The sequence below is a fragment of the Lissotriton vulgaris genome, chromosome 12 (genome assembly GCF_964263255.1).
Source record: "Lissotriton vulgaris chromosome 12, aLisVul1.2, whole genome shotgun sequence".
Classification (NCBI taxonomy): Eukaryota; Metazoa; Chordata; class Amphibia; order Caudata; family Salamandridae; genus Lissotriton; species Lissotriton vulgaris.
In genome coordinates, this window is record NC_141700.1 from 249,074,689 (window position 1) to 249,094,304 (window position 19,616).

A 19,616-nucleotide genomic window follows, 5' to 3' on the forward strand; every position below is an offset into this window, starting at 1 on the left:
TAAAATACATTTGTGCAATATGAGAAATTCATGGTTGTTTATATCCACCATAAAATTTAACATTCCATACTGGTCTCCATATATATATATATCCAACAAAAGCAGGTTAGCCCCAAAGTTGAAGTTAAACCACAAGGAGTTTAATCGGCATTTCAAAATTTGCATCCATTTCACAGCTTGCCAGCAGAGAAACACACAACTGCAGTCTTCGAAGATTAATGTCAGCCTGACGCGTTTCAGGATTTCCTCATCCTATCATCAGAGGCAAAGTTCAGAGGATGTTAGCAGACAATTTTACACAGCGCACATTCGTAGATATTTTAAACACCTGCCTCAGTGGGCGTGTCCTTTCGCAAGGCCTTCTGGTCATTGCAGTGCGCCACATCTCTGCTGGCAAGCTGTGAAATGGATGCAAATTTTGAAATTTGGTTTAACTTCAACTTTGGGGCTAACCTGCTTTTGTTGGATGTATTTACGGCTGATGCCCAGCCGGGAGGTTAAGCCCACCGCCTGGAAGCGGGTCCTTGCAGGCTCATCATTTCGCTTGCAGCCAGGAAGGAAGAGGGCAGTGCCATACGCAGGATGGTGCTGTCTCAGGCATAAATTCCACATCTACAAAGCAAGGCGGAAGGCACCTGGTGTGGTACTTCTCTCCACTTGGAACATTATTTCAGTTCGAAATTGAAGGTATTAGAGGCAGCCCCACGAGGGGAAGATGTGGCGCACTGCAATGACCAGAAGGCCTTGCGAAAGGACACGCCCACTGAGGCAGGTGTTTAAAATATCTACGAATGTGCGCTGTGTAAAACTGTCTGCTAACATCCTCTGAACTTTGCCTCTGATGAAAGGATGAGGAAATCCTGAAACGCGTCAGGCTGACATTAATCTTGAAGACTGCAGTTGTGTGTTTCTCTGCTGGCAAGCTGTGAAAAGGATGCAAATTTTGAAATGCCGATTAAACTCCTTGTGGTTTAACTTCAATTTTGGGGCTAACCTGCTTTTGTTGGATATATATATATATATATATATATATATATATATATATATATATATATATATATATATATATATATATATATATATATATATATATATATATATATATATATATATATATATATATATATATATATATATATATATATATATATATATATATATATATATATATCCAATAAAACTGCAACGAAAGAGACGCCCATCCTGACGGGTCGGGCTTTTCTGGCGAAGTCACCACCTTTACATTCCATCTGCGAACCCATGCCGCTTTCACAGCATGACAAAAAGCCCAACCACTCGGAAAGAAAGCAAAGTAAAGTTTTTATTCTTAGCAGGCAGCTAAATTCATGTAGCTTGGCAGCTCAAATTATGTAGCATTACGCGTTTCAATCCACCAAGATCTTATTCATTACAGCAACGGACACCAGCTGTTCCTGCTTTAAATATACCACAATAGTAAACTGTGAGGGGGGACACAACATTAGTCCTGCTTCATTTTTTTGTATCATAAGCACATTAGTTTCAAACTTATCGGTTTCAGAATCAGGATATTTGCTTTCAACCGTACTCTTACACCATTATTGCACCATCTGGTTATTTTTAAATAATGTTTGAGTTTGTCCAGTCCTGATCAAAGTAACCTCTGTGATGAAATGTTTTTATTTCTCAAAGCAAGCTTTTCCAAATGTGCATGTGTGCTACCCTGTACAGTACACATTCAAAGTGGGAAAAGTTTTAAAAGTTGTCTAAGCATAGTATTTTCCCTACAAATCCTATGCTAGATATGACACATACCTCATTGCACTAGGGTGCAAATATGTGTGTGTGCAGTGTTAGACTTCCTGATTGTGCACCATCACTAGAGAAGGACAGCACCATAGCATAGTTCTTGAGGTAGAGAGCTGTTCTGCTTTCCCCCTTTCCCACAATGCAGAATGCACAATGCATGTTGCATGTTTTAATAAATAACCTGAGTCCATTTTGTGTTGAGTCATTTATGATACCATTTACTACCTTGCAGCACTGTGATATTAGTGTTTACAACACCTCTTTCAAGAAGTAGAAATAATTTGCTTAAATTGTACCTGTGCCCAAACTCCAGTTATTGACTTCACCCTTTCATGAAGCAGGCCAATCATTCTTTGGAATAAGGGATCATCATATTCAAAGCGCTTCCCAAACACTATAGAGCATATGATGTTGGATGCAGCATTATCAAGGGCAAAACATGGATCAAACGGAGCACCTGTATTTCAAGAAAAAAGTAAAGTATTGTTATTTATTTACAAAAACAAATGTGCTTCATTAACATTAAGAGCGAATGTAATATAATAACTTAGGGAGCATCAAAGATAATCACAGTGTTAAATACTGTGTTTCATTTTCTTCTGATGATTGTGACATTCTTACCCATGTTGTTTTTGAAATATTGTAATAAATAGGATGTCTCCTCCAGAATTCTCTCCTCCATTGATTTTTTCCCCAGCCCAAAATTCCTTAGGGTTGACAAGGTAAATCGACGGTGTTCTTTCCAACTTCGTCCATATTGGGCACTAACAATACCTACAGTATATCAACAGAAAACACAATTCTGGTTTAAAATCTAATGCTAAGATAAAGATTATTCTCAACGCTATCATAGTCATGATACTAATAGTTGTAATGTAGTTGGATCGTTCTTTCATTCCATTCACCTCTAGTAGCCACAGTTCAGGGCAGACCTAGCAATACAAAACTTATTTTTAATTGGATCGCTTATTGCAGCAACTAATAATAGCCAGAACACAAAAAACAAGATATATGGGGTAAAATACTCCCTGCTGTACATCATAGGATACTGCAAGTCACTGAAGAGTTCCGTCATGATATATATGAACAAGATTGAAAGCTGAATTTCTTTAAAAGGTAATGGAACTCCAAGCTTACCTGCAATGTCCTTGTAAATTACGTAGGGGTAGTATATTCATTTTAATATATGCTTATACCATTCCCCTTCCCATAACAATTCAATCCTTGGTGTCTTTCATATTCATTGCAGACAAGATAAATAAAAACAGAATCTGTAGTGCAAAATTTAACACACTAAAAAGCAGTTAAGCATTTGTGCAAAAAAGGAATTGGAATCAGTTTAATGTAAATCAGTTAAAAAATGCTGTGATTCAGACTATGGCCAGATTTAGATCTCAGCAGATGGGTTACTCCGTCACAACGGCAACAGATATCCCGTCCACCGAAGTATAAACCCATTTATATTCTATGGTTTTTTTTTTCGCCAGATGGGATATCCGTCACAGTTGTGGCAGAGTAACCCATCTGCTGAGATCTAAATCAGGCCCTATGTAGAAACATGCAGAGTTTCTATTGTTCCTCCAATGACCTATAGTGTAAAAAAATCTAAAAAAATTTCCATAAATATTGCTTAATCTGCTGATAACTTTTTATTTTTAGAAAAAGATATTCGAAGAAGGAACTACCAGTTCTCAATTTTCTTGTTTAAACTGCTACTGTATTTATGCTCCGTGACCTGCGTTTTACCTTGACAGTTGGCTCTGGAAGCATGCACTGTGATGTCAGAACTCCGCTGTAGTAATTTATTACAGATAAGCAGCTACGTACTTTCTATAGTACAGTGGACTAGGAATTTCAGAAGTTGCTGTAATAAGGAAATTAGAGACAGAATTATATCAAGAGATTGCAGTCTACCAAATATTACATATGGGAGAAAGTACTTCCTGCAGTGCATTGCAAGGATATTGCAAATCACTGAGGAGATCCATGACCATAGAGAGGAACAATGCCATTGCCGAGTTCTTTTATAAGGAAATGAAACTCTGAGATGACTTGCAATATCCTCACAAAGTATGGCGCTGTGAAGTTTATTCCTTATACCATATGGTCCTACCATCACCCTTCCCACAAATCGCTTAAATCCTAAGTCCCAAATATATTAACAATTCATGCAACACCACACAGCAAGACACTTTGCTGTGCAGTGCTGCATAAATGGGAGAGGGCAGGAATGCACCATATCTATCAAGATATAGTGCATTCCTGTTCTCTACCTGCGCAGGTGGTCAAACTACTGCCTAGCGTCAATGCATGCAGCCTTGCACTATGGTCCAAGGGTGCCTGCATTACAGGCAGAATTATGTTTGTGCCGGAAGGGACACCTTCCTGCACAAAAACAATCCTCTGATGCTTTTTCCTCTTTCTACGTGTCCTGCAGTGCTGGGAAACTAGGGGGGTTTCCTGCTCCCAGAGAATGACTGCTGCTGATAGGAGTGTTTGGTGTGAATTGATGCGAACAGGCTTCCAGAACGTTCTTTCATGTATTAATGGTGTGTTTCATAGAATAGCAGACCCTATCCTGCCTTTGCTGAGAGAAGACCTATTCTCGACTCTGCTGATTTCCAGTCTCTGGGTGTTGAACTTAATGCTTGAGCACCCTTGCCTATCCCCCGAACCTTAAACTTGGTTCATCTGACAATGACACCTTCCTCTTAAAAATCCACTTGCCCCTTTCAGTTCTTTATTTAGATTAGGGAAACTCCTTTATCGAACCCATTTATCTCATATTTTGTTTGCTCTACGTTCTTATATTTTTCATATTTTTCATCTTTTTCTTCATAATATATAAATTCAAATTCATAATATATAAATTTAAACTATGAACTTATTGATTGAGTTGTAACCTTGGCTAAATTGCTAAATAAACACCATGATTCGGACACCTTCAGCTCTCTTGTTTCTGTGGAGGCACATGGATTTCACTGTGATTAAAATGTATTTCTGTTGCGCTACAAGTCGATAATCAAAGGTGCATATGAATAGTGGAGAGTCTTGTTTGATGACTATACTAAGATGATGCGATACAAGGATTACTGCTCAATTAGGTGTCAAGCCTAAGGTAGCAAATCACAGAGTAAAATGCTTGGTCACGTGAGTGAAATCTCTGATCTGGGAGCTTTGAGGCATGTTTTGCTTTGATGTATCCAGCTTGTGATCCTAGGCAGCAACTCATTCACTGTACGTCATAAAACCCTCCAGTGTTTTATTGCATTAATATGTGGGCTAAAGTGCACGGGCTGGTCCTTGTAGCAGGAACAGAAATGAAGAGAGCAGTTGTGGAAAGGAAAAATCCAAGTTTGATATGGTGTGTCTGGTTCTACAGGACGGAAACAAGCCAACTGTGAGTCGTTCCTCTGACTTTGACATAAGCAAGCTAAGCCATTAAGGGGCACCCTGCAATGGTGTTGAAAGCTGCAGAGATTGAAAGGAGTAAGTGCACAGGAGTGGCCTTGATCCGTGGGTACCAGTTGATCCTGTGCAATGTAAATAAAGACAGGTTCCGTCCCTAGAGCAGAAGGGGTGGGAAAACAGCCTGCAGTGAGTGGTTAACTAGCTTGTGACAATTGTCTAAAGTGGTAGGGCCAGGCAGGGATGGTCAGAAATTGGATGAAAGTGGTTTGGGCGCCGGCGAAGATGGCGGCGTGAGCTTTTACCTCCTCCCGTGTCACAGCTCATAATCGTCTTGTTCGTACTCATTTCCAAAGCAACATACTCCTACTGCTCAGATTAGGTGTTGGAACATTGAATACACCAGCGGCTCCTCTTTCAGAGCGAAAATACCTGTGCTCCTGCATTCCTGATCTCCTCAAGCGGCGGGTGGCGCGGCAGCGCTATCTCTGCCATTGCCGGAGTCGGACCACGTGGGCGGCGTCAGCGATCGGAGAGCTCGGAGCTGTTGGAGCTCCAGCATCGGCAGTGGTTCCCAAACTTTTTTGACCCGTGGCTCCCTTGACCTAATTGGCAGTTGGCCTTGGCTCCCCACCATTTTTTTACCGGCGCACCGCGGCGCACCGCGGCGCACACTTTGGGAACCACTGGTCTACATGAAGAATCAAGCCTAGACGTGATGAAGGATTCAGAGTAGCCATCACCATTTAAAACTTTATTTGCAATCACAAAGATCTTATAAAGTACATCGCAATGCATACAACACCATCATAGAGTAGCTGAGGGGCTGGCAGGTAGCTGTGCGCCAACCAGGGCAGACGGGACTGATTTAGGGAATTAATGAATTGGGAGAGTATAATACACTACATCAGCGCACCCTCGGTGCCCGCTGTGAGTTATGTGACTGTGTGTGCCTCAGCTGAGGCTTGCCCAATTAATGTCCAGTGCCTGTCAGTGTTCGCGAGTCAGCTGACTTTATTGATTTAGTATTACCTTTCCTATTTAACTGCATGTCTGCAAATGTGCACAGGACTATAATAAAATACTTCCTCGAAAAGACTTGTTTAATATCATGATTGCACATTTATATAACAGTACGATCTTACAAGGGCATTAGTTTAGTGCGCCTCCATTTCTGGTTCTTCGGAGCAGTTTAAAGATCATCGTGTAGTTTCTTATTGCTCAGACGGCTGTAATTTCTGATATTTATATGTTTGCCTAGTTTTCTTCATTGCTTGATTTTGATTGGGTGAAAGTGTCACTCATAGTCGTTCAAATTCACTAATAATTACAATGAAATCATGCAAATGTCACACATAACAATCTGAAACCTTGGCAGCTATGTAAAATACACACCTGACATTAGCTGTTATCACAGAGCCCCCGCCCTGGCCGGCCTTATCTGCACAGTCAATGGAGTCCAGTAATTAGCAGCTCGTTACTGAGGCGGCAGAAGCAGGCAAGGTGCTGGGGCTGATGAGCACAGCCCTGGAGCCATTCATATGCAGAGGGTGAGGGCTGGGATCAATTGACCTGGCAGCACAAAGGAGGGGGAGGACTTGTGGCTGCAGTTTTCACGACCCACATCCTGCACGGTGTCGCGGCGCCCCTGGCTTCTCATCACGGCGCACCAGGGCGCCGCGGCGCACACTTTGGGAATCACGGCCTTCGATGATCGGAGGAAGACCCCAGTGAGACCTGTATGCCGGTATTGTAAAATCCACATGAGCGGCTGCTTGTATTTGATCAGAGCCATTCTCTTTGGTCGGGAACGACCCTGAAACGCTGCGCACCTGCATAGCTCTTAAAATGGTGGCCATGGCGGACTTTACCACGGCGCATCAACGATCGTTCCACATAATCAATAAACCCCTGCGCACTTTCCCCCTTTGGATGGTATATGGACTAACACGCCCTGAGCCTGCTGCAGATGCGACTAATGGGCTTCAATGAAGAGACAAATCATTATCACCGTTTTTACTGTTTTTGAAATGCGCATAGAACTTCGAGAGCCACTTATAAAAGCACCCGCTGTCTCTTCACCCCTCATGACTTTTCTTTGGTCATGAGATAGTAACGCCCGTGCCTTTTAAGAGAGTCTACATAACTGCTGGAGTTTACTGCAGGCTTTCGGCTAAAATACACCTGTGTAGTGCTTCGAACATCCCTGGCTCCCTTGGTATGCCACACAGCTGTCAAATATGGTCCAGGGAGGAGTCCAATGCTTGTGTAGGCTATTTTGACTTTGGAGACATACTTTACCCTATGCTATATGCTTTCTTGTTTATCAGGATGCCTGATTCTAAAATGGCCGTCGCCTAAGTTTGCCTATCTCTTAAATCAGCTCTGCCTGACCTTAAGATGGCCACAGGTCTACATAGTGGATGCTCTTAACTCTGTTGTCTTAACAACAAGCGTCAACTAAGAAGTTGTGTAATATCTTCCATGAGTTCTACAGATCACCTGCTAGACCTTACGTCTGTCTTTCTACTACTACAGATTAGATTCTACAACCAGCAAATCGCATACTACAATTACACATCATCTCGTCCCTCTCGTGTGTGCCCCATGGGGGAGAAGGTGGCAAAGAATCTTAAGAGGTTCAAGGCGGACCCCTCGAACCTGGATTCTCCTACCAAGGGGAAAAGAGACATCAACATAACAATGGACACTATACTGAACAAGTTGGCAGAGGTACATGATCTGGCGAAATCTACTAAGGAGGAAATTTCAGTGATTAGACAGGACATTAGGGATACCAATATCATACTTTCGGAAACGGAGAACAGAATAAGCCACCTGGAAGACTCCGAGGCTAAAGTCTGTAAATCCCTCAAACAAATGTCTATCACAGCAGACTCTCTGAACAGAAGACTATCGGAACTTGAAGACAGAAATCGAAGAGGGAATCTACGTATCTTTGGAATTCCTTAAGGATCAGAGGATTCCGCTGGATCGTGTATCTCATTCCTAGAATCATGGTTCACTCAAGCAACTAATCTTTCCTTCAGTAATCCCCTGGAATTCGATCGGGCCCACAGAGTTTCTTCACGAATTACACCAAACCAAAAAGGCCCAAGACCCATTGTGTGCAAACCCCTACGATACCAACACGTCGAGCAAATCCTGACGTTTATGCGCAAGAACAACCACATTCTCTGGAAAACTAACAAGATCTACATTTCTCAGGACTACAGCAAAGAGACAGTGAATATCAGGAAAGGTTTCCTTGCTCTCAGGCCCAAGCCACGTTCCTTGAACTAGCAATTTGGATTTGTGGGTCCGGCAAGATTCTGTGTAATGATTCAGGGGTTACCTCAGGTCTTTGTGGACCCTTTACAGTTGAAAAGTTTCCTTGATGGCTCGGATGATTCCTCTATGGACACTGCAATGCCAGGATCGTCTAGTTCAAGCACCTGAAATCCTCTTTGTCAAGCTAAGTCAACGTCCTCTGCTCTACTGTTCTAATGCTGTTCTAATGTTGTTGTGATGCTAGACCATGGTCTGATAGTTTGATGCTGACGTAGACCATATCCCTTTTGTCTAATGTTCTAGTAGTTCATACCACAGTCCATTTGATGCAATGCCGGAGCGCAACTTGCTAGATTTATAATACGATTTGCGCCCACAGATGTGTTCACTTAGCTCACTCTTAAGAAAGACCCCTTTCCATAGTTAGCAGCCTGCGTACCGGAGTTATGGTATGGCTTCAGCCTACTACTGATTAATTTCCTCAGGAGTTCTCCTAGTAACGTTTATTATTAACGTTAAGAAACGTTTAGTACTTGATGGGTCAAATTAAAATTTGTGCACGTGACCCTACATTTGAATACATGTTACGGCTCCTCATGAGCATTTCTAACAAATATTCCATCTTGTTTCGTACTTAGTTTAATTGTGGTTATACGACCAAACTCGATGTTCTTGAAATGTTTACGACTCTATGTGTTACACATGACTTAACTGCTGTCATGGGAGGGGAGCTATTTTCACCATGTCACCATGTCTACTGACTACTTTTTGGGTGGGGTGGGAGAGTTTGGGGTTGGGGCCTTCAATGCGTTTTCTTGTTTTCTTTTTATTCTTATGTTTTACAGCCTGCATTTATCCTTATGTTTTTGCTCGATGTGCTTTAAAAACAGACTTCAATCAGTATCGCTAGCTTTGGGCGTTGACCCAGAAAGTACCAATTACACACATGTTTCACTCAGGGATGCCAAGAAAACCAACTCTATGCTGGGTTACACACCCTGGGGAAGCATGATTTGTTACCCAATACGCTGCATCCCATTTACCTCTCCTTACTATAACAGAACCATTTATTGCTTGTACATAACGATCTCTTGCCACCATTAGTTTCTCCTGGTAACATGTTACATAAAAGTGATAATCTAAAAATCGTCTCACTAAATGTAAAAGGCATTAACCCTCCGGTTAAAAGGAGGAAGATACTTGATTATCTTTATCAACAACAGGGAGACATTACCTTACTCCAAGAGACAAACATGGACTCCTCACAATTCAATTCACTTAAGAATAGGACTTACAGCGACGTTGTGGGCTCTGACGAATTAGGGGAAAAAATTGGGTTCTGCTCTTAATAGCCAAAAAGTCTAATATCAACATACTAAGCAGTACCTCTGACACTAAATGAAGATGGATTTCCACTAAGCTATCAAAAGACAACAAAGAATGTTATGTCACTAACTTATATGCCACTAACAAAGATGACCCGGCTTTTTAGAAGGAGCTGTCTGACCATATCTGTACGATCCTAGATAATGCGATACACATAATGGCTGGCGATTTTAGTTTGCCTATGGATCCAACACTAGATAGGGACTCCCGTTGCCCTTTCCGTCCCAACACCTCTCACAAACACCTCCTCAATCTCTGTTCACGTTTTAATTTGGTAGACTCATGGAGATTACAAAACCCCACGGGGAGGGACTATACCTTCTTTTCGACACCTCACAACACCTACTCACGTATAAATTATATACTCTTATCCGGGAGCGCCTCCAACAACATTGAGGAAACTTCGATTGAACCAAGAGTAATCTCGGATCATTCCTGTATCACTTTTTCACTAGCCTTATTGCATAAGATCAAGAAAGAGAATCTTTGGAGAATAAATAATGCAGTTCCAGAGAAAGACATTCATAAACAAACTATAGAAAAGGCAATACAAAATTACCTCACATCTAACAAAAAAAGGAGAAACATCTGATCTCACACGGTGGGAGGCACTTAAAAACACCATCAGTGGTGAAATCATAAAAATGAGAGCGGCTTTGAACAGAGACGCAAACAGTAGTCTTGCACGCTTGGAACAAGAGATAACTACACTAGAAAAAAGACATGTATTAACCAGAGCCCTCCTTGTCTTGAATGAAATAGTGAATGAAAAGTATGAATACAATAAGGTTGTCAGCGAGAGAGCAGGGATATGGTTAAAGGCACAAAATAATTTCAGATTATGTGAGTCTAATAAAGCAGGTAAGAGCCTTGCTTCTTATCTAAAATTTAGGTTACAGCGATCAACGATTAAGAGCTTAACAGACCAGCAAAAACAAAGATCTCGACGACTCAAAAATAGAACACTACCTAAATAATTGTTCACTACCCTCGTTATTGGCTCAAGAACAATCAGAACTTAATAGCCCGATCACTGCTCCTGAAATTGTATGCGCAATTGAAACACTTAAATCAGGGAAAGCCCCCGGCCCAGACGGGTTTAATGCAAAGTTTTACAAATGCTTCACCAAACTTCTCACTCAACCTCTACTCGACCTAGACCTTGATTTTAGCAATACCGGTCAAGTACGAGGCACCCCAGCTGAAGCCATTATAACTGTGATTCCCAAGGAGGGGAAAGACCCGTCTTCTCCCAAAAATTACAGGCCAATATCGCTAATTAACTTAGATTGTAAAATCTACGCCATGATCCTTGAGAAACGTATACAGAAATTCTTGCCCAAGCTTATACACCCTACTCAAGTAGGATTTTTAAAGAATAGACTCTCCAGCGATAATACTCGCATCCTAGCCCATATACTGGAGAAGGCTAAATATACCTACTCCCCAACAGTTGTAATCACCCTAGACGCTGAAAAGGCCTTTGATAAGGTGGACAGGTCTTATTTGAAAGCGGCACTACACAAATTCAAAGTAGGTGAGGCTTTCATCCGTATGGTGGTGGCACTCTATTCCGCCCCACAGCCAGAGTTAGAGTGGGTGGCTACCTGTCATCCTCATTCAGCTTAAAACAAGGCACGAGGCAAGGTTGCCCCATCTCTATTCCTGCTTGCTATTGAGCCCTTCCTCTACCACCTTAGGCATAATGATAGTATTAAAGGGATAGGCTTTGGTGAATCCACTGTTAAAATCACAGCCTACGCTGACGATGTCCTGGTGATATCTGAAAACGCTGAGGCTGCTATACCGGCCCTAATGTCCTCAATAGCGGACTTCTCCAGTGTGTCTGGTTACAAATTAAACAAAGATAAAATGGAAGTGAAACTCTTAAACAACATTGGTAGCAAAGACATTATGGGTGACTCAGGCTTACTTTGGCAATCGAAATGTTTCAAGTATCTAGGGCTGGAATTTGAGAAAGATCTAATCAGCACCTTAAAAATTAATGAAAAGTCCCTTTACAAAAAAATATCCACATTATTGGACGGTTGTTTCTCAAAATTTCTGTCATGGTGGGGCAGGGCGTAAACTTTGCAAATGATGATAACGCCACTGGTTAATTACCTTGTATGCATGCTACCAATGTTACTATTGAACGACTTCCTGAAAAGGGTTTATAAATGTTTCAATATATTTCTGTGGCAGGGTAAGAAACCTAGAATCCCCTTAAATAAGCTTCAGCTACCCAAAGAAAAAGGTGGTATAGGCCTCCCGAACTTTAGAAACTACCAGACTGCTTACTTATGTAAACAGGGGTCTAACTGACTTCTTCCACAAACGGACTATACCCCTGTTTGGTTGGATATAGAAAGAGCGATCTGCAATAATATGCCTCTCCCCACCCTCCTAACGGCGGATGTCTCTGCTTTCCCTCACTCCAGATACATTCTACTCAATACCAAAAGGGCCTTGCTGAGTTTATAAAGGGTAACCAAAGCCAAGACCACAATTAACAAATCCAACTCGGCCTCCCTATGGTATAATCCGGGCTAAAGAGTAGATGGCAGGTCTCTCTATTGGGACCACTAGTCTAAAAACAGGATAAACCTAGTCAAAGATCTATTTACAGGCCCTTTGCCTTTACCTTTCTCTGATTTACAGTCAAGACATGGGCTTCAGCATCTGGATTTTTATAAATTTCAAAAACTCAAATCGCTCATGTCCTCACGATCTATCACACCACGCGAACCTTCCATTACAGGGAAGCTTGCTCAACTTGCAAAAGCTGGACACACTGTCTACAAAATATATAAACTCCTATCTCCTAACTCACAAAAATCACAAAGAAAATGTGATACGGCATGGGAAAATGAGATAAATTCCTCTCAGATCCCATTTGATTGGGAGAAGATTCATCTGACCCCTTTCTCAAACAAAATCTCGCCTATACTCTCACAAACTAAAATAATGCTAATAAACAAAGCATTCTGGACCCCCGAAAAAAAATGTGCGCTTAAACTCAACGATGGTCCCAGTTGCTGGAATTGTAAATCTAATGTGGGTGATTTGGCACACATGCTCTTTCACTGCCCTGCCTTACAAACATATTGGGACAAGGTCTATAGCTACATACACAGAACCTTTCACTATTGACCTACAAAAGATTTCTCCTACATTCTGCTAGGTGCTGTAGATCCTCATCTTGTAAACGCCCAGGATCGACATCTTATGGACCTCATGCCTACTCTGGCATGTAAAGTCATTCTAAACAAATGGAAAAATGCTAGTGAAGTTGAGTTTAAAAAATGGCAGGAATGGTTGTTCTCTTTGAGAGGTAAAGGATAACGAGTCTGTCTATACTTCCCCTTGGCGCAAATCTGGTTCCCATCTGGCGCTGCGTGCTGGCATTTACGGGACTTATGTGGTGCAGTCTTTGTTTTCTGACTTAAAGACTTTGTATGGTTCCATGGATAATGCCACTGACTGTTCTGACATTCTGGCTCACATTGAGCATCAGGTGGAGTTTCTGTCTGACGTGTCTGTCGGGGGGTGCTTGCATTGCTGCTCGTCGGAACGTGGTCCTCAAAGACTGGAAGACTGATTCGGCCCAGATATCGGCTGCGCTTACCCTTTCAGGGTTCCATGTTGTTTGGTGCTGAGTTGGAGGGCAAGCTTCATAGGCTTTTCAAGGAGAAGAAACATTCCTCCTCTTTCAAGATGCCCTCGGCTGCTCCGGTGTTCTCTAAGCCTAAGCCTTTCTTTCGCCCCTCTTATCACCGGCAGTTTTCCAGGGGTCGTGGTCGTTTTCAGCCTGGCCGGGGTCGTGACAAGAAGGCGAAGTCCCCTCCTGCGAAGCCTCGTTCCTGACTATCTGGGGTCTGAGGTCGGATCCTTGGTAGGTGGTCGGCTTCGGTTGTTTCTTCCGGCCTGGATGTGCTCCTGTTCAGACTTATGGGTCCTGGGCGTGATCCGTTTGGGGTACCGTGTGGAGTTCTCCAGCCTGCCTCCGGATTCAAGGGTCCGTCCGACTCCTTGGCCGTCCTGCCCATCCAGACGTGCGGAACTGTTGCTGGGTGTTCAGTCTCTGTTGGACAAGGGGGCGGTTCAGGTGGTTCCTCCGGGGGAGATGGGTCGGGGGTTTTACTCCATCGTTTTTCTGGTGCCCAAGGTGACTGGAGGGTTTCGCCTTGTTCTGGATCTCAAGGCCCTGAACAAATTTATGTTGCAGATTCCGTTCAGAATGGAGACTCTTCAGAGGGTGATTCCCCTGGTTCTGCAGGGTCATTACATGTGCACTCTGGACCTCCAGGATGCCTATTATCACGTCCCTGTCCATCCTCTCTCCAGTCCCTTCCTGCGCTTTTGCCTTCTGGGGGTCTATTACCAGTTTGTAGTTCTCCCGTTTGGCCTGAGGTCGGCTCCCAGGGTGTTTACGAAGGTGGTTGCTCCCTTGGTGGCTTTCTTGCATCTCCAGGGGATAATGGTTTACCCGTATCTGGACGACTGGCTCCTGCAATACCCCCACAGCGGAGCAGTTGTTGTCGGATCAGCGGATGGTGTGTGCTGCGTTGAGGGACCATGGGTTCCTGTTGAATCTCCCCAAGTGCCGGCTCCCCCTTCTCAGGACTTGCAGTTCATTGGGGCCCGTTTCCGCACGGATCTGAATCGGGTGTTCCTGCTGGTGGATCAAGCTGTGGCCCTGTGTTCTCTGGCTCATCGGTTTCTTGTGGGGAGGTCGTTTCAGGTCCATCTGTGGTTACGCCTTCTGGGGTTGATGGCCGCCACTGTGTTCACGGTTCCGTGGGCACGTTTCCATCTTCGTCCTCTGTGGTCCTACCTGCTGTCTCGGTGGGATCCCTTGTCGGGGGATTTGTCCCTTCTTGTTCCTGTGTCTCTGCATATCCTTCCTGCCCTGCGTTGGTGGTCTCTGTCTTCCAATCTGGACAAGGGCTTGCCTCTGCAGTCTCCTCCTCCGGTGGTGCTTACGACGGATGCCAGCGCTCTGGGCTGGGGTGCGACTTTGGGGTCGGACTGCCTTCAGGGTCGTTGGTCCCTTCTGGAGGGTTGTCGGTCTTCGAACTGGCGGGAGTTGTCTGCTGTGTGTCGAGCTGTCAGGGGGTTTCGACTTCTTCTGGTGGGCCGCCATGTGTTGGTTCGGTCGGACAATTCAGTGACGGTGTCCTACCTAAATCACCAGGGCGGTATCCATTCTCGGTCCCTGAACGCGGTGGTGTCCCCGTTGTTTTGCTGGGCGGAGTGCCATCTTTTGTCCCTGGTGGCTGTACATGTTCGGGGGGTGGACAATGGGGTGGCGGATGCCCTCAGTCATTTTTTTCCTGCCTCCCTGGAGTTGGCATTGACTCCGGTGGCCTTTCGTCTGGTGTGCAAGAGGTTTGGTCGGCCCTTTCTTGACCTCTTTGCTTCCCGGCTCAATGCGCAGCTTCCCCGCTTCTTCTCCCGGATTCCTCAGGAGGGGTCTTGGGGGGTGGATGCTCTGTCCCTTCCCTGGCCGTCTCGCCTGCTGTACGCCTTTCCTCCTCTGGTTCTGATCTCTCGCTTTCTGTCCCGGCTGTTGCGGGAGGATCGGGAGGTGGTGGTGGTGGTGCCCTTCTGGCCCCGCAGGTCTTGGTTCCCCACGCTGATGCTGTTGGCTGTTCAGGGTCCGTGGTTCTTCCCCTTCCTTCCGTCTCCCTTGCGGTCGTCTCCGATGTTGCCCCTCCGGCAGCTTCGGCTGTCGGTTTGGCAGTTGAGAGGCAGGGCTGGAGGCGTAGGGGTCTCCCAGAGCATTTAGCCTTGGCTATTCAGCAGTCTCGGAAGCCTTCTACCCTTCAATCCTATGGTAGGCATTGGGGCAACTTTGAGCATTGGTGTCTTGGCCTGGCTTTGTCTCCCTTGGATTGTCCATTGCCGGATGTTCTCCAGTTCTTTTGGGATGGGTTCGAGAAGCGTTTGTCCGTTTCTACTTTGCGGGCTCAGTGGGCTGCTATCAGGGCTTTTCGGGCTCCTTGGGGGAACCTGCCGGATGTGGATGGTCTGGTTTCCCGGCTGTTGCGTAGTTTTTCTAACTCCCGCTCTGTGGTACGTCCTTCTTTTCCTCTCTAGGATCTTCCCTTGGTTTTGAAGGTTCTGGTTGCCGCTCCCTTTGAACTTTTGGAGGAGGTGGATATTAAGTTTGTCACGCTGAAGGTTGTTTTTTTGGTGGCTATCACTTCTGCTCGTCGCCTGGGGGAGCTGGGTGCCTTGATGGCTCGGGAGCCCTTTCTGTCCTTTTCTGCTGACGGGGTGGTCCTTCGTTTAGATTCCTCTTTCGTCCCTAAGGTTTCCTCCCAATTCCATCGTTCTCAGGAGCTGGTCCTCCCTGCTTTGCTTTCGGCTCCAGTGGACGGGGACGACCTCCCTTGGTCCTTGCTGGATGTTTGCCGGGCTTTGCGGGTTTATTTGGATCGGACCCGGGATTTTCGGCTTTCTGACTCCCTGTTTGTTTCTTTTGGTGCTGTCTCCAGGGGTGGTCGTGCTTCTTCTTCTTCCATTGGGCGTTGGTTGAAGCAGGTTATTGTTCTGGCCTATTCCCTTTCTGGTTCCCCTCCCCCGGCTGGCGTTCTACTAGGGGGATGGCTGCTTCCTGGGCGGAAGTTCGTGGGGTGTCCCTTTCTGAAATTTGTAGGGCCTCTACTTGGGCTTTTGCTAATACCTTTGTTAGGCATTACCGTATTCAGAATGTTCTGGGGGATGACACTAACTTTGGTTTGGGGGTTCTTCGGGCTGTGTGTTCCTGATTCCCCTTGTTTTCCTTTGTGCTGTGCTGTTGTTTGCAATAAATTGCTGGGTTTTGCTGTTCTGCTATGTCCTGGTGGTTTGTTGTTTGATGATGGCCGGTTGCTGCTTGGGTATTCTCAATGGTTAATTAATGAAGGGGACGAGGACAGGAGGGACCTGGGGGTAATGTCCTATTACTTACCGGTAATCTTAATTACTCCGGGTCCCATTGTCCTCGTCCCCTTCATTACATCCCTCCCTCCCGGGCTTTCCGGCCCTCATCTTGGGTTTGGTGGTTCAGGAGGCATGCTGGGTACTGTACCCTTATGTACTCCCTATAGGGAGAGGGAGGGGCGTACCAGCATTCCTACTTTCATTTTTTTCTGTCTGCGAGATAGTAAATCTCAATGGTTAATTAATGAAGGGGAAGAGGACAACAGGACCCGGAGTAATGAAGATTACCGCTAAGTAATAGGACATTAACAATTAACAGGAGTTTTTAAAAGTGAAACTGGTATGGCAGGATTATAATTAAGAGAAATCCTGTGTTACTAATAGTGCTTATTTACAAAAGGTGTATGAAGAGAGTGAGTATATGGGGATATTTGTGCCTGGCAGGTTCAAGAGAAGAAGGCCCAGAATAATATTTTTTCACTTTATAATGAGGAAACTAAGATCCAGATGACTGATTCAGGACAGATTCACATCTGAACATTATGAAAAGATGAATAGTATTAGGCAGAACAATGTAGAACACCTTGGAAGGCTCCTGAGTAGTGTCCCTATCCCCAGGCTAAAACAAATCAAATACAAGGTGTGACAGCTTCGGTCACTTCTGAGGAGGTGGGGAAGTCATCAAGTCTTTAGCTAATGGGAAGTCCAGTGAGGAGGACGGTTTACCAGTCGAATTTTATAAAATAAATATCTGCATATGTTGAAATCCAAACTAGAGCAACTCACCAACCATATTCTGAAGGGTGGCAACGTTCCCTCACCATATAACACGAATATTGAGCTTAGATATTTTTCAAAAGATAAGAATCCTGAGAACATTAATTCATATCACCCATTAGTCTCCTCAATAAAGGCTACAAAATAGTAATGACGTTTCTGGCCAACCAAATGAATAAATTAGCAGAAGCTGTTTTCCACCCAGATCAGCGTGTTTTTATTTTAGGTAGGTAACTTTCAAAGAACACAAACTTTTAGTTTGAAGCTATAGATTATTTTACACAAAAAAAGGTTCAGGCACAGGTGCTTTTATGATGATGCTGAGAAGGCTTTTGACCTGGTCTGTTGGAAGAGCCTTTTTTTAATCCTTGAGAAGTTTGGGTTATGTACAAATTGTATTCAGGTCATTTCTAAAATGTATGAGGGGGTTATGGCACGGCTAATTATACATTCTGAGGATATAGGCACTGGTTATATAAACCAAGGCACCAGACAGTGTTGTCCTCTGTCACCCCTATTATTTGCAATTTTTGTAGAACCTTTAGCAATTGCTATTAAAAATGGTGAGTGTGTAGAACCACCTATACGGGGTATGTCAAAAATCAACCTATATGCCGACCATGCTGCATTGTTTTTAAAACCTGATGTGGTCACCCAACAGAGGGTTTTGGACATTCTTCTGCAATTTCAATCTGTGTGTGTTTGTGGGGGGGGGTTATAAAATAGACTCAAAACTGAGATTAATTTATGAAACTGTACGACTGATTCTCTACCCCCAGAGTTCTCCCCGTTGGTGTATTTGAAACCCAAAAGATATCCTACCATTTATACTACGGAAGGTGCTGATGATTTATTTATATTTAATATTCTACCTGTTATTAAGAAAATTAAGGCACTCATCTCTAGGTGGACAAGTTTGCAGATATCTGTAACGGGTCGTATCGCACTGATCGTCATGTCTATACTGGATGTATTTCGTTACAACTCATGCTTTTACCACGCATTCTTTTACAACGCGGTTTTTACATCGCATACCATTACAACGCATAGCGCTTTGGGTTGCTGGATAGTGAATAGTTTAATTTACTATTCCAACTCCAGTCCCCGTGGACACTAGGGAAGGTGTTGGATAGTAAATTAAATCTATTCCCTATCCTAGAGCGCCCCCCCGCGCAATGCGTTGTAATGGTTTGCGTTGTAAAAGTTGCGTCGTAAAGGCACTGCGTGGTAAAAGTTGCGTTGTAAAGGATGTTTCCCGTCTATACTGCCGGTGTTCAACTTTGTATTCACTACACTGCCCGGCGCTTTGCAGATAATGTTTTTAAGGAAATCAAGGGATTGTTTTCTACTTGTATTTGGGCTAGTAACGTACCTCGATTACACTGAGAACTTTATACAGGCCTATAATAGAGTGCCTGGCACTACTGTATATAAAAGAAAACTATATTGCCAACTTTGCACATTTTTCATTTAGATTTCCCCTTTCTCAAATTGCCTGGTAAACCAATTGACAATTTCTGTTTGGATTTAAACATTCAGGATTTTTTAAATCGAGGACTTTTTACGCCTGACATAATCACCAAAAAAAGGATGTTTTAAACGTATACCAGCTATTAATGACTCCACTCGATTCACTGATATTTTTAAAGGATCACACACTATTCTTGGCAGGAGTATTGCCCATAAATTTCGAGATAAATGGCGATCAGAAAGTTGGGGATTTTTTTTAGAATAGATACCTGGAAAGAGTGGCCAGATAGCAGGCACTGGAAGTCATTTCTTTATTGCTCCTTTATTCGTATCAGATATGTGTTTTAGGAATTGGACTTGATAAAAAATTAAGGCCAGCACTGAAGTAGTGGAAGAACTGATCGAATTTAGGACTCGCAGGCCAGTTAGATACGAGATAGCCACATTTCAAAAGAAGAAGGAGCTATTGTTAAATAAAGCTCGACAGAAATGGCATTCAAGGGAGGAAGTGCAGATTTCGGCCGAAGTTTAGAATAAGATCAATGTGTTTAATTTCTCATTGTTAA

General features: G+C 43.8%; 1 protein-coding gene across 2 annotated transcripts in view; it reads right to left on the reverse strand.

Annotated features, from left to right (window-relative positions):
* LOC147673880 (cytochrome P450 2D17-like) overlaps positions 1 to 19,616 on the reverse strand; it is a 464,170-nt gene that overhangs the window by 264,659 nt on the left and 179,895 nt on the right. For both annotated transcript variants that reach the window (XM_086947760.1, XM_086947759.1), the window contains exons 3-4: positions 2,410 to 2,562; positions 2,085 to 2,245 (exon numbers count right to left, since the gene is read on the reverse strand). In XM_086947760.1, the coding sequence (XP_086803886.1) occupies positions 2,085 to 2,245; positions 2,410 to 2,562 (314 nt within the window). The remainder of the gene's footprint in view (positions 1 to 2,084; positions 2,246 to 2,409; positions 2,563 to 19,616) is intronic.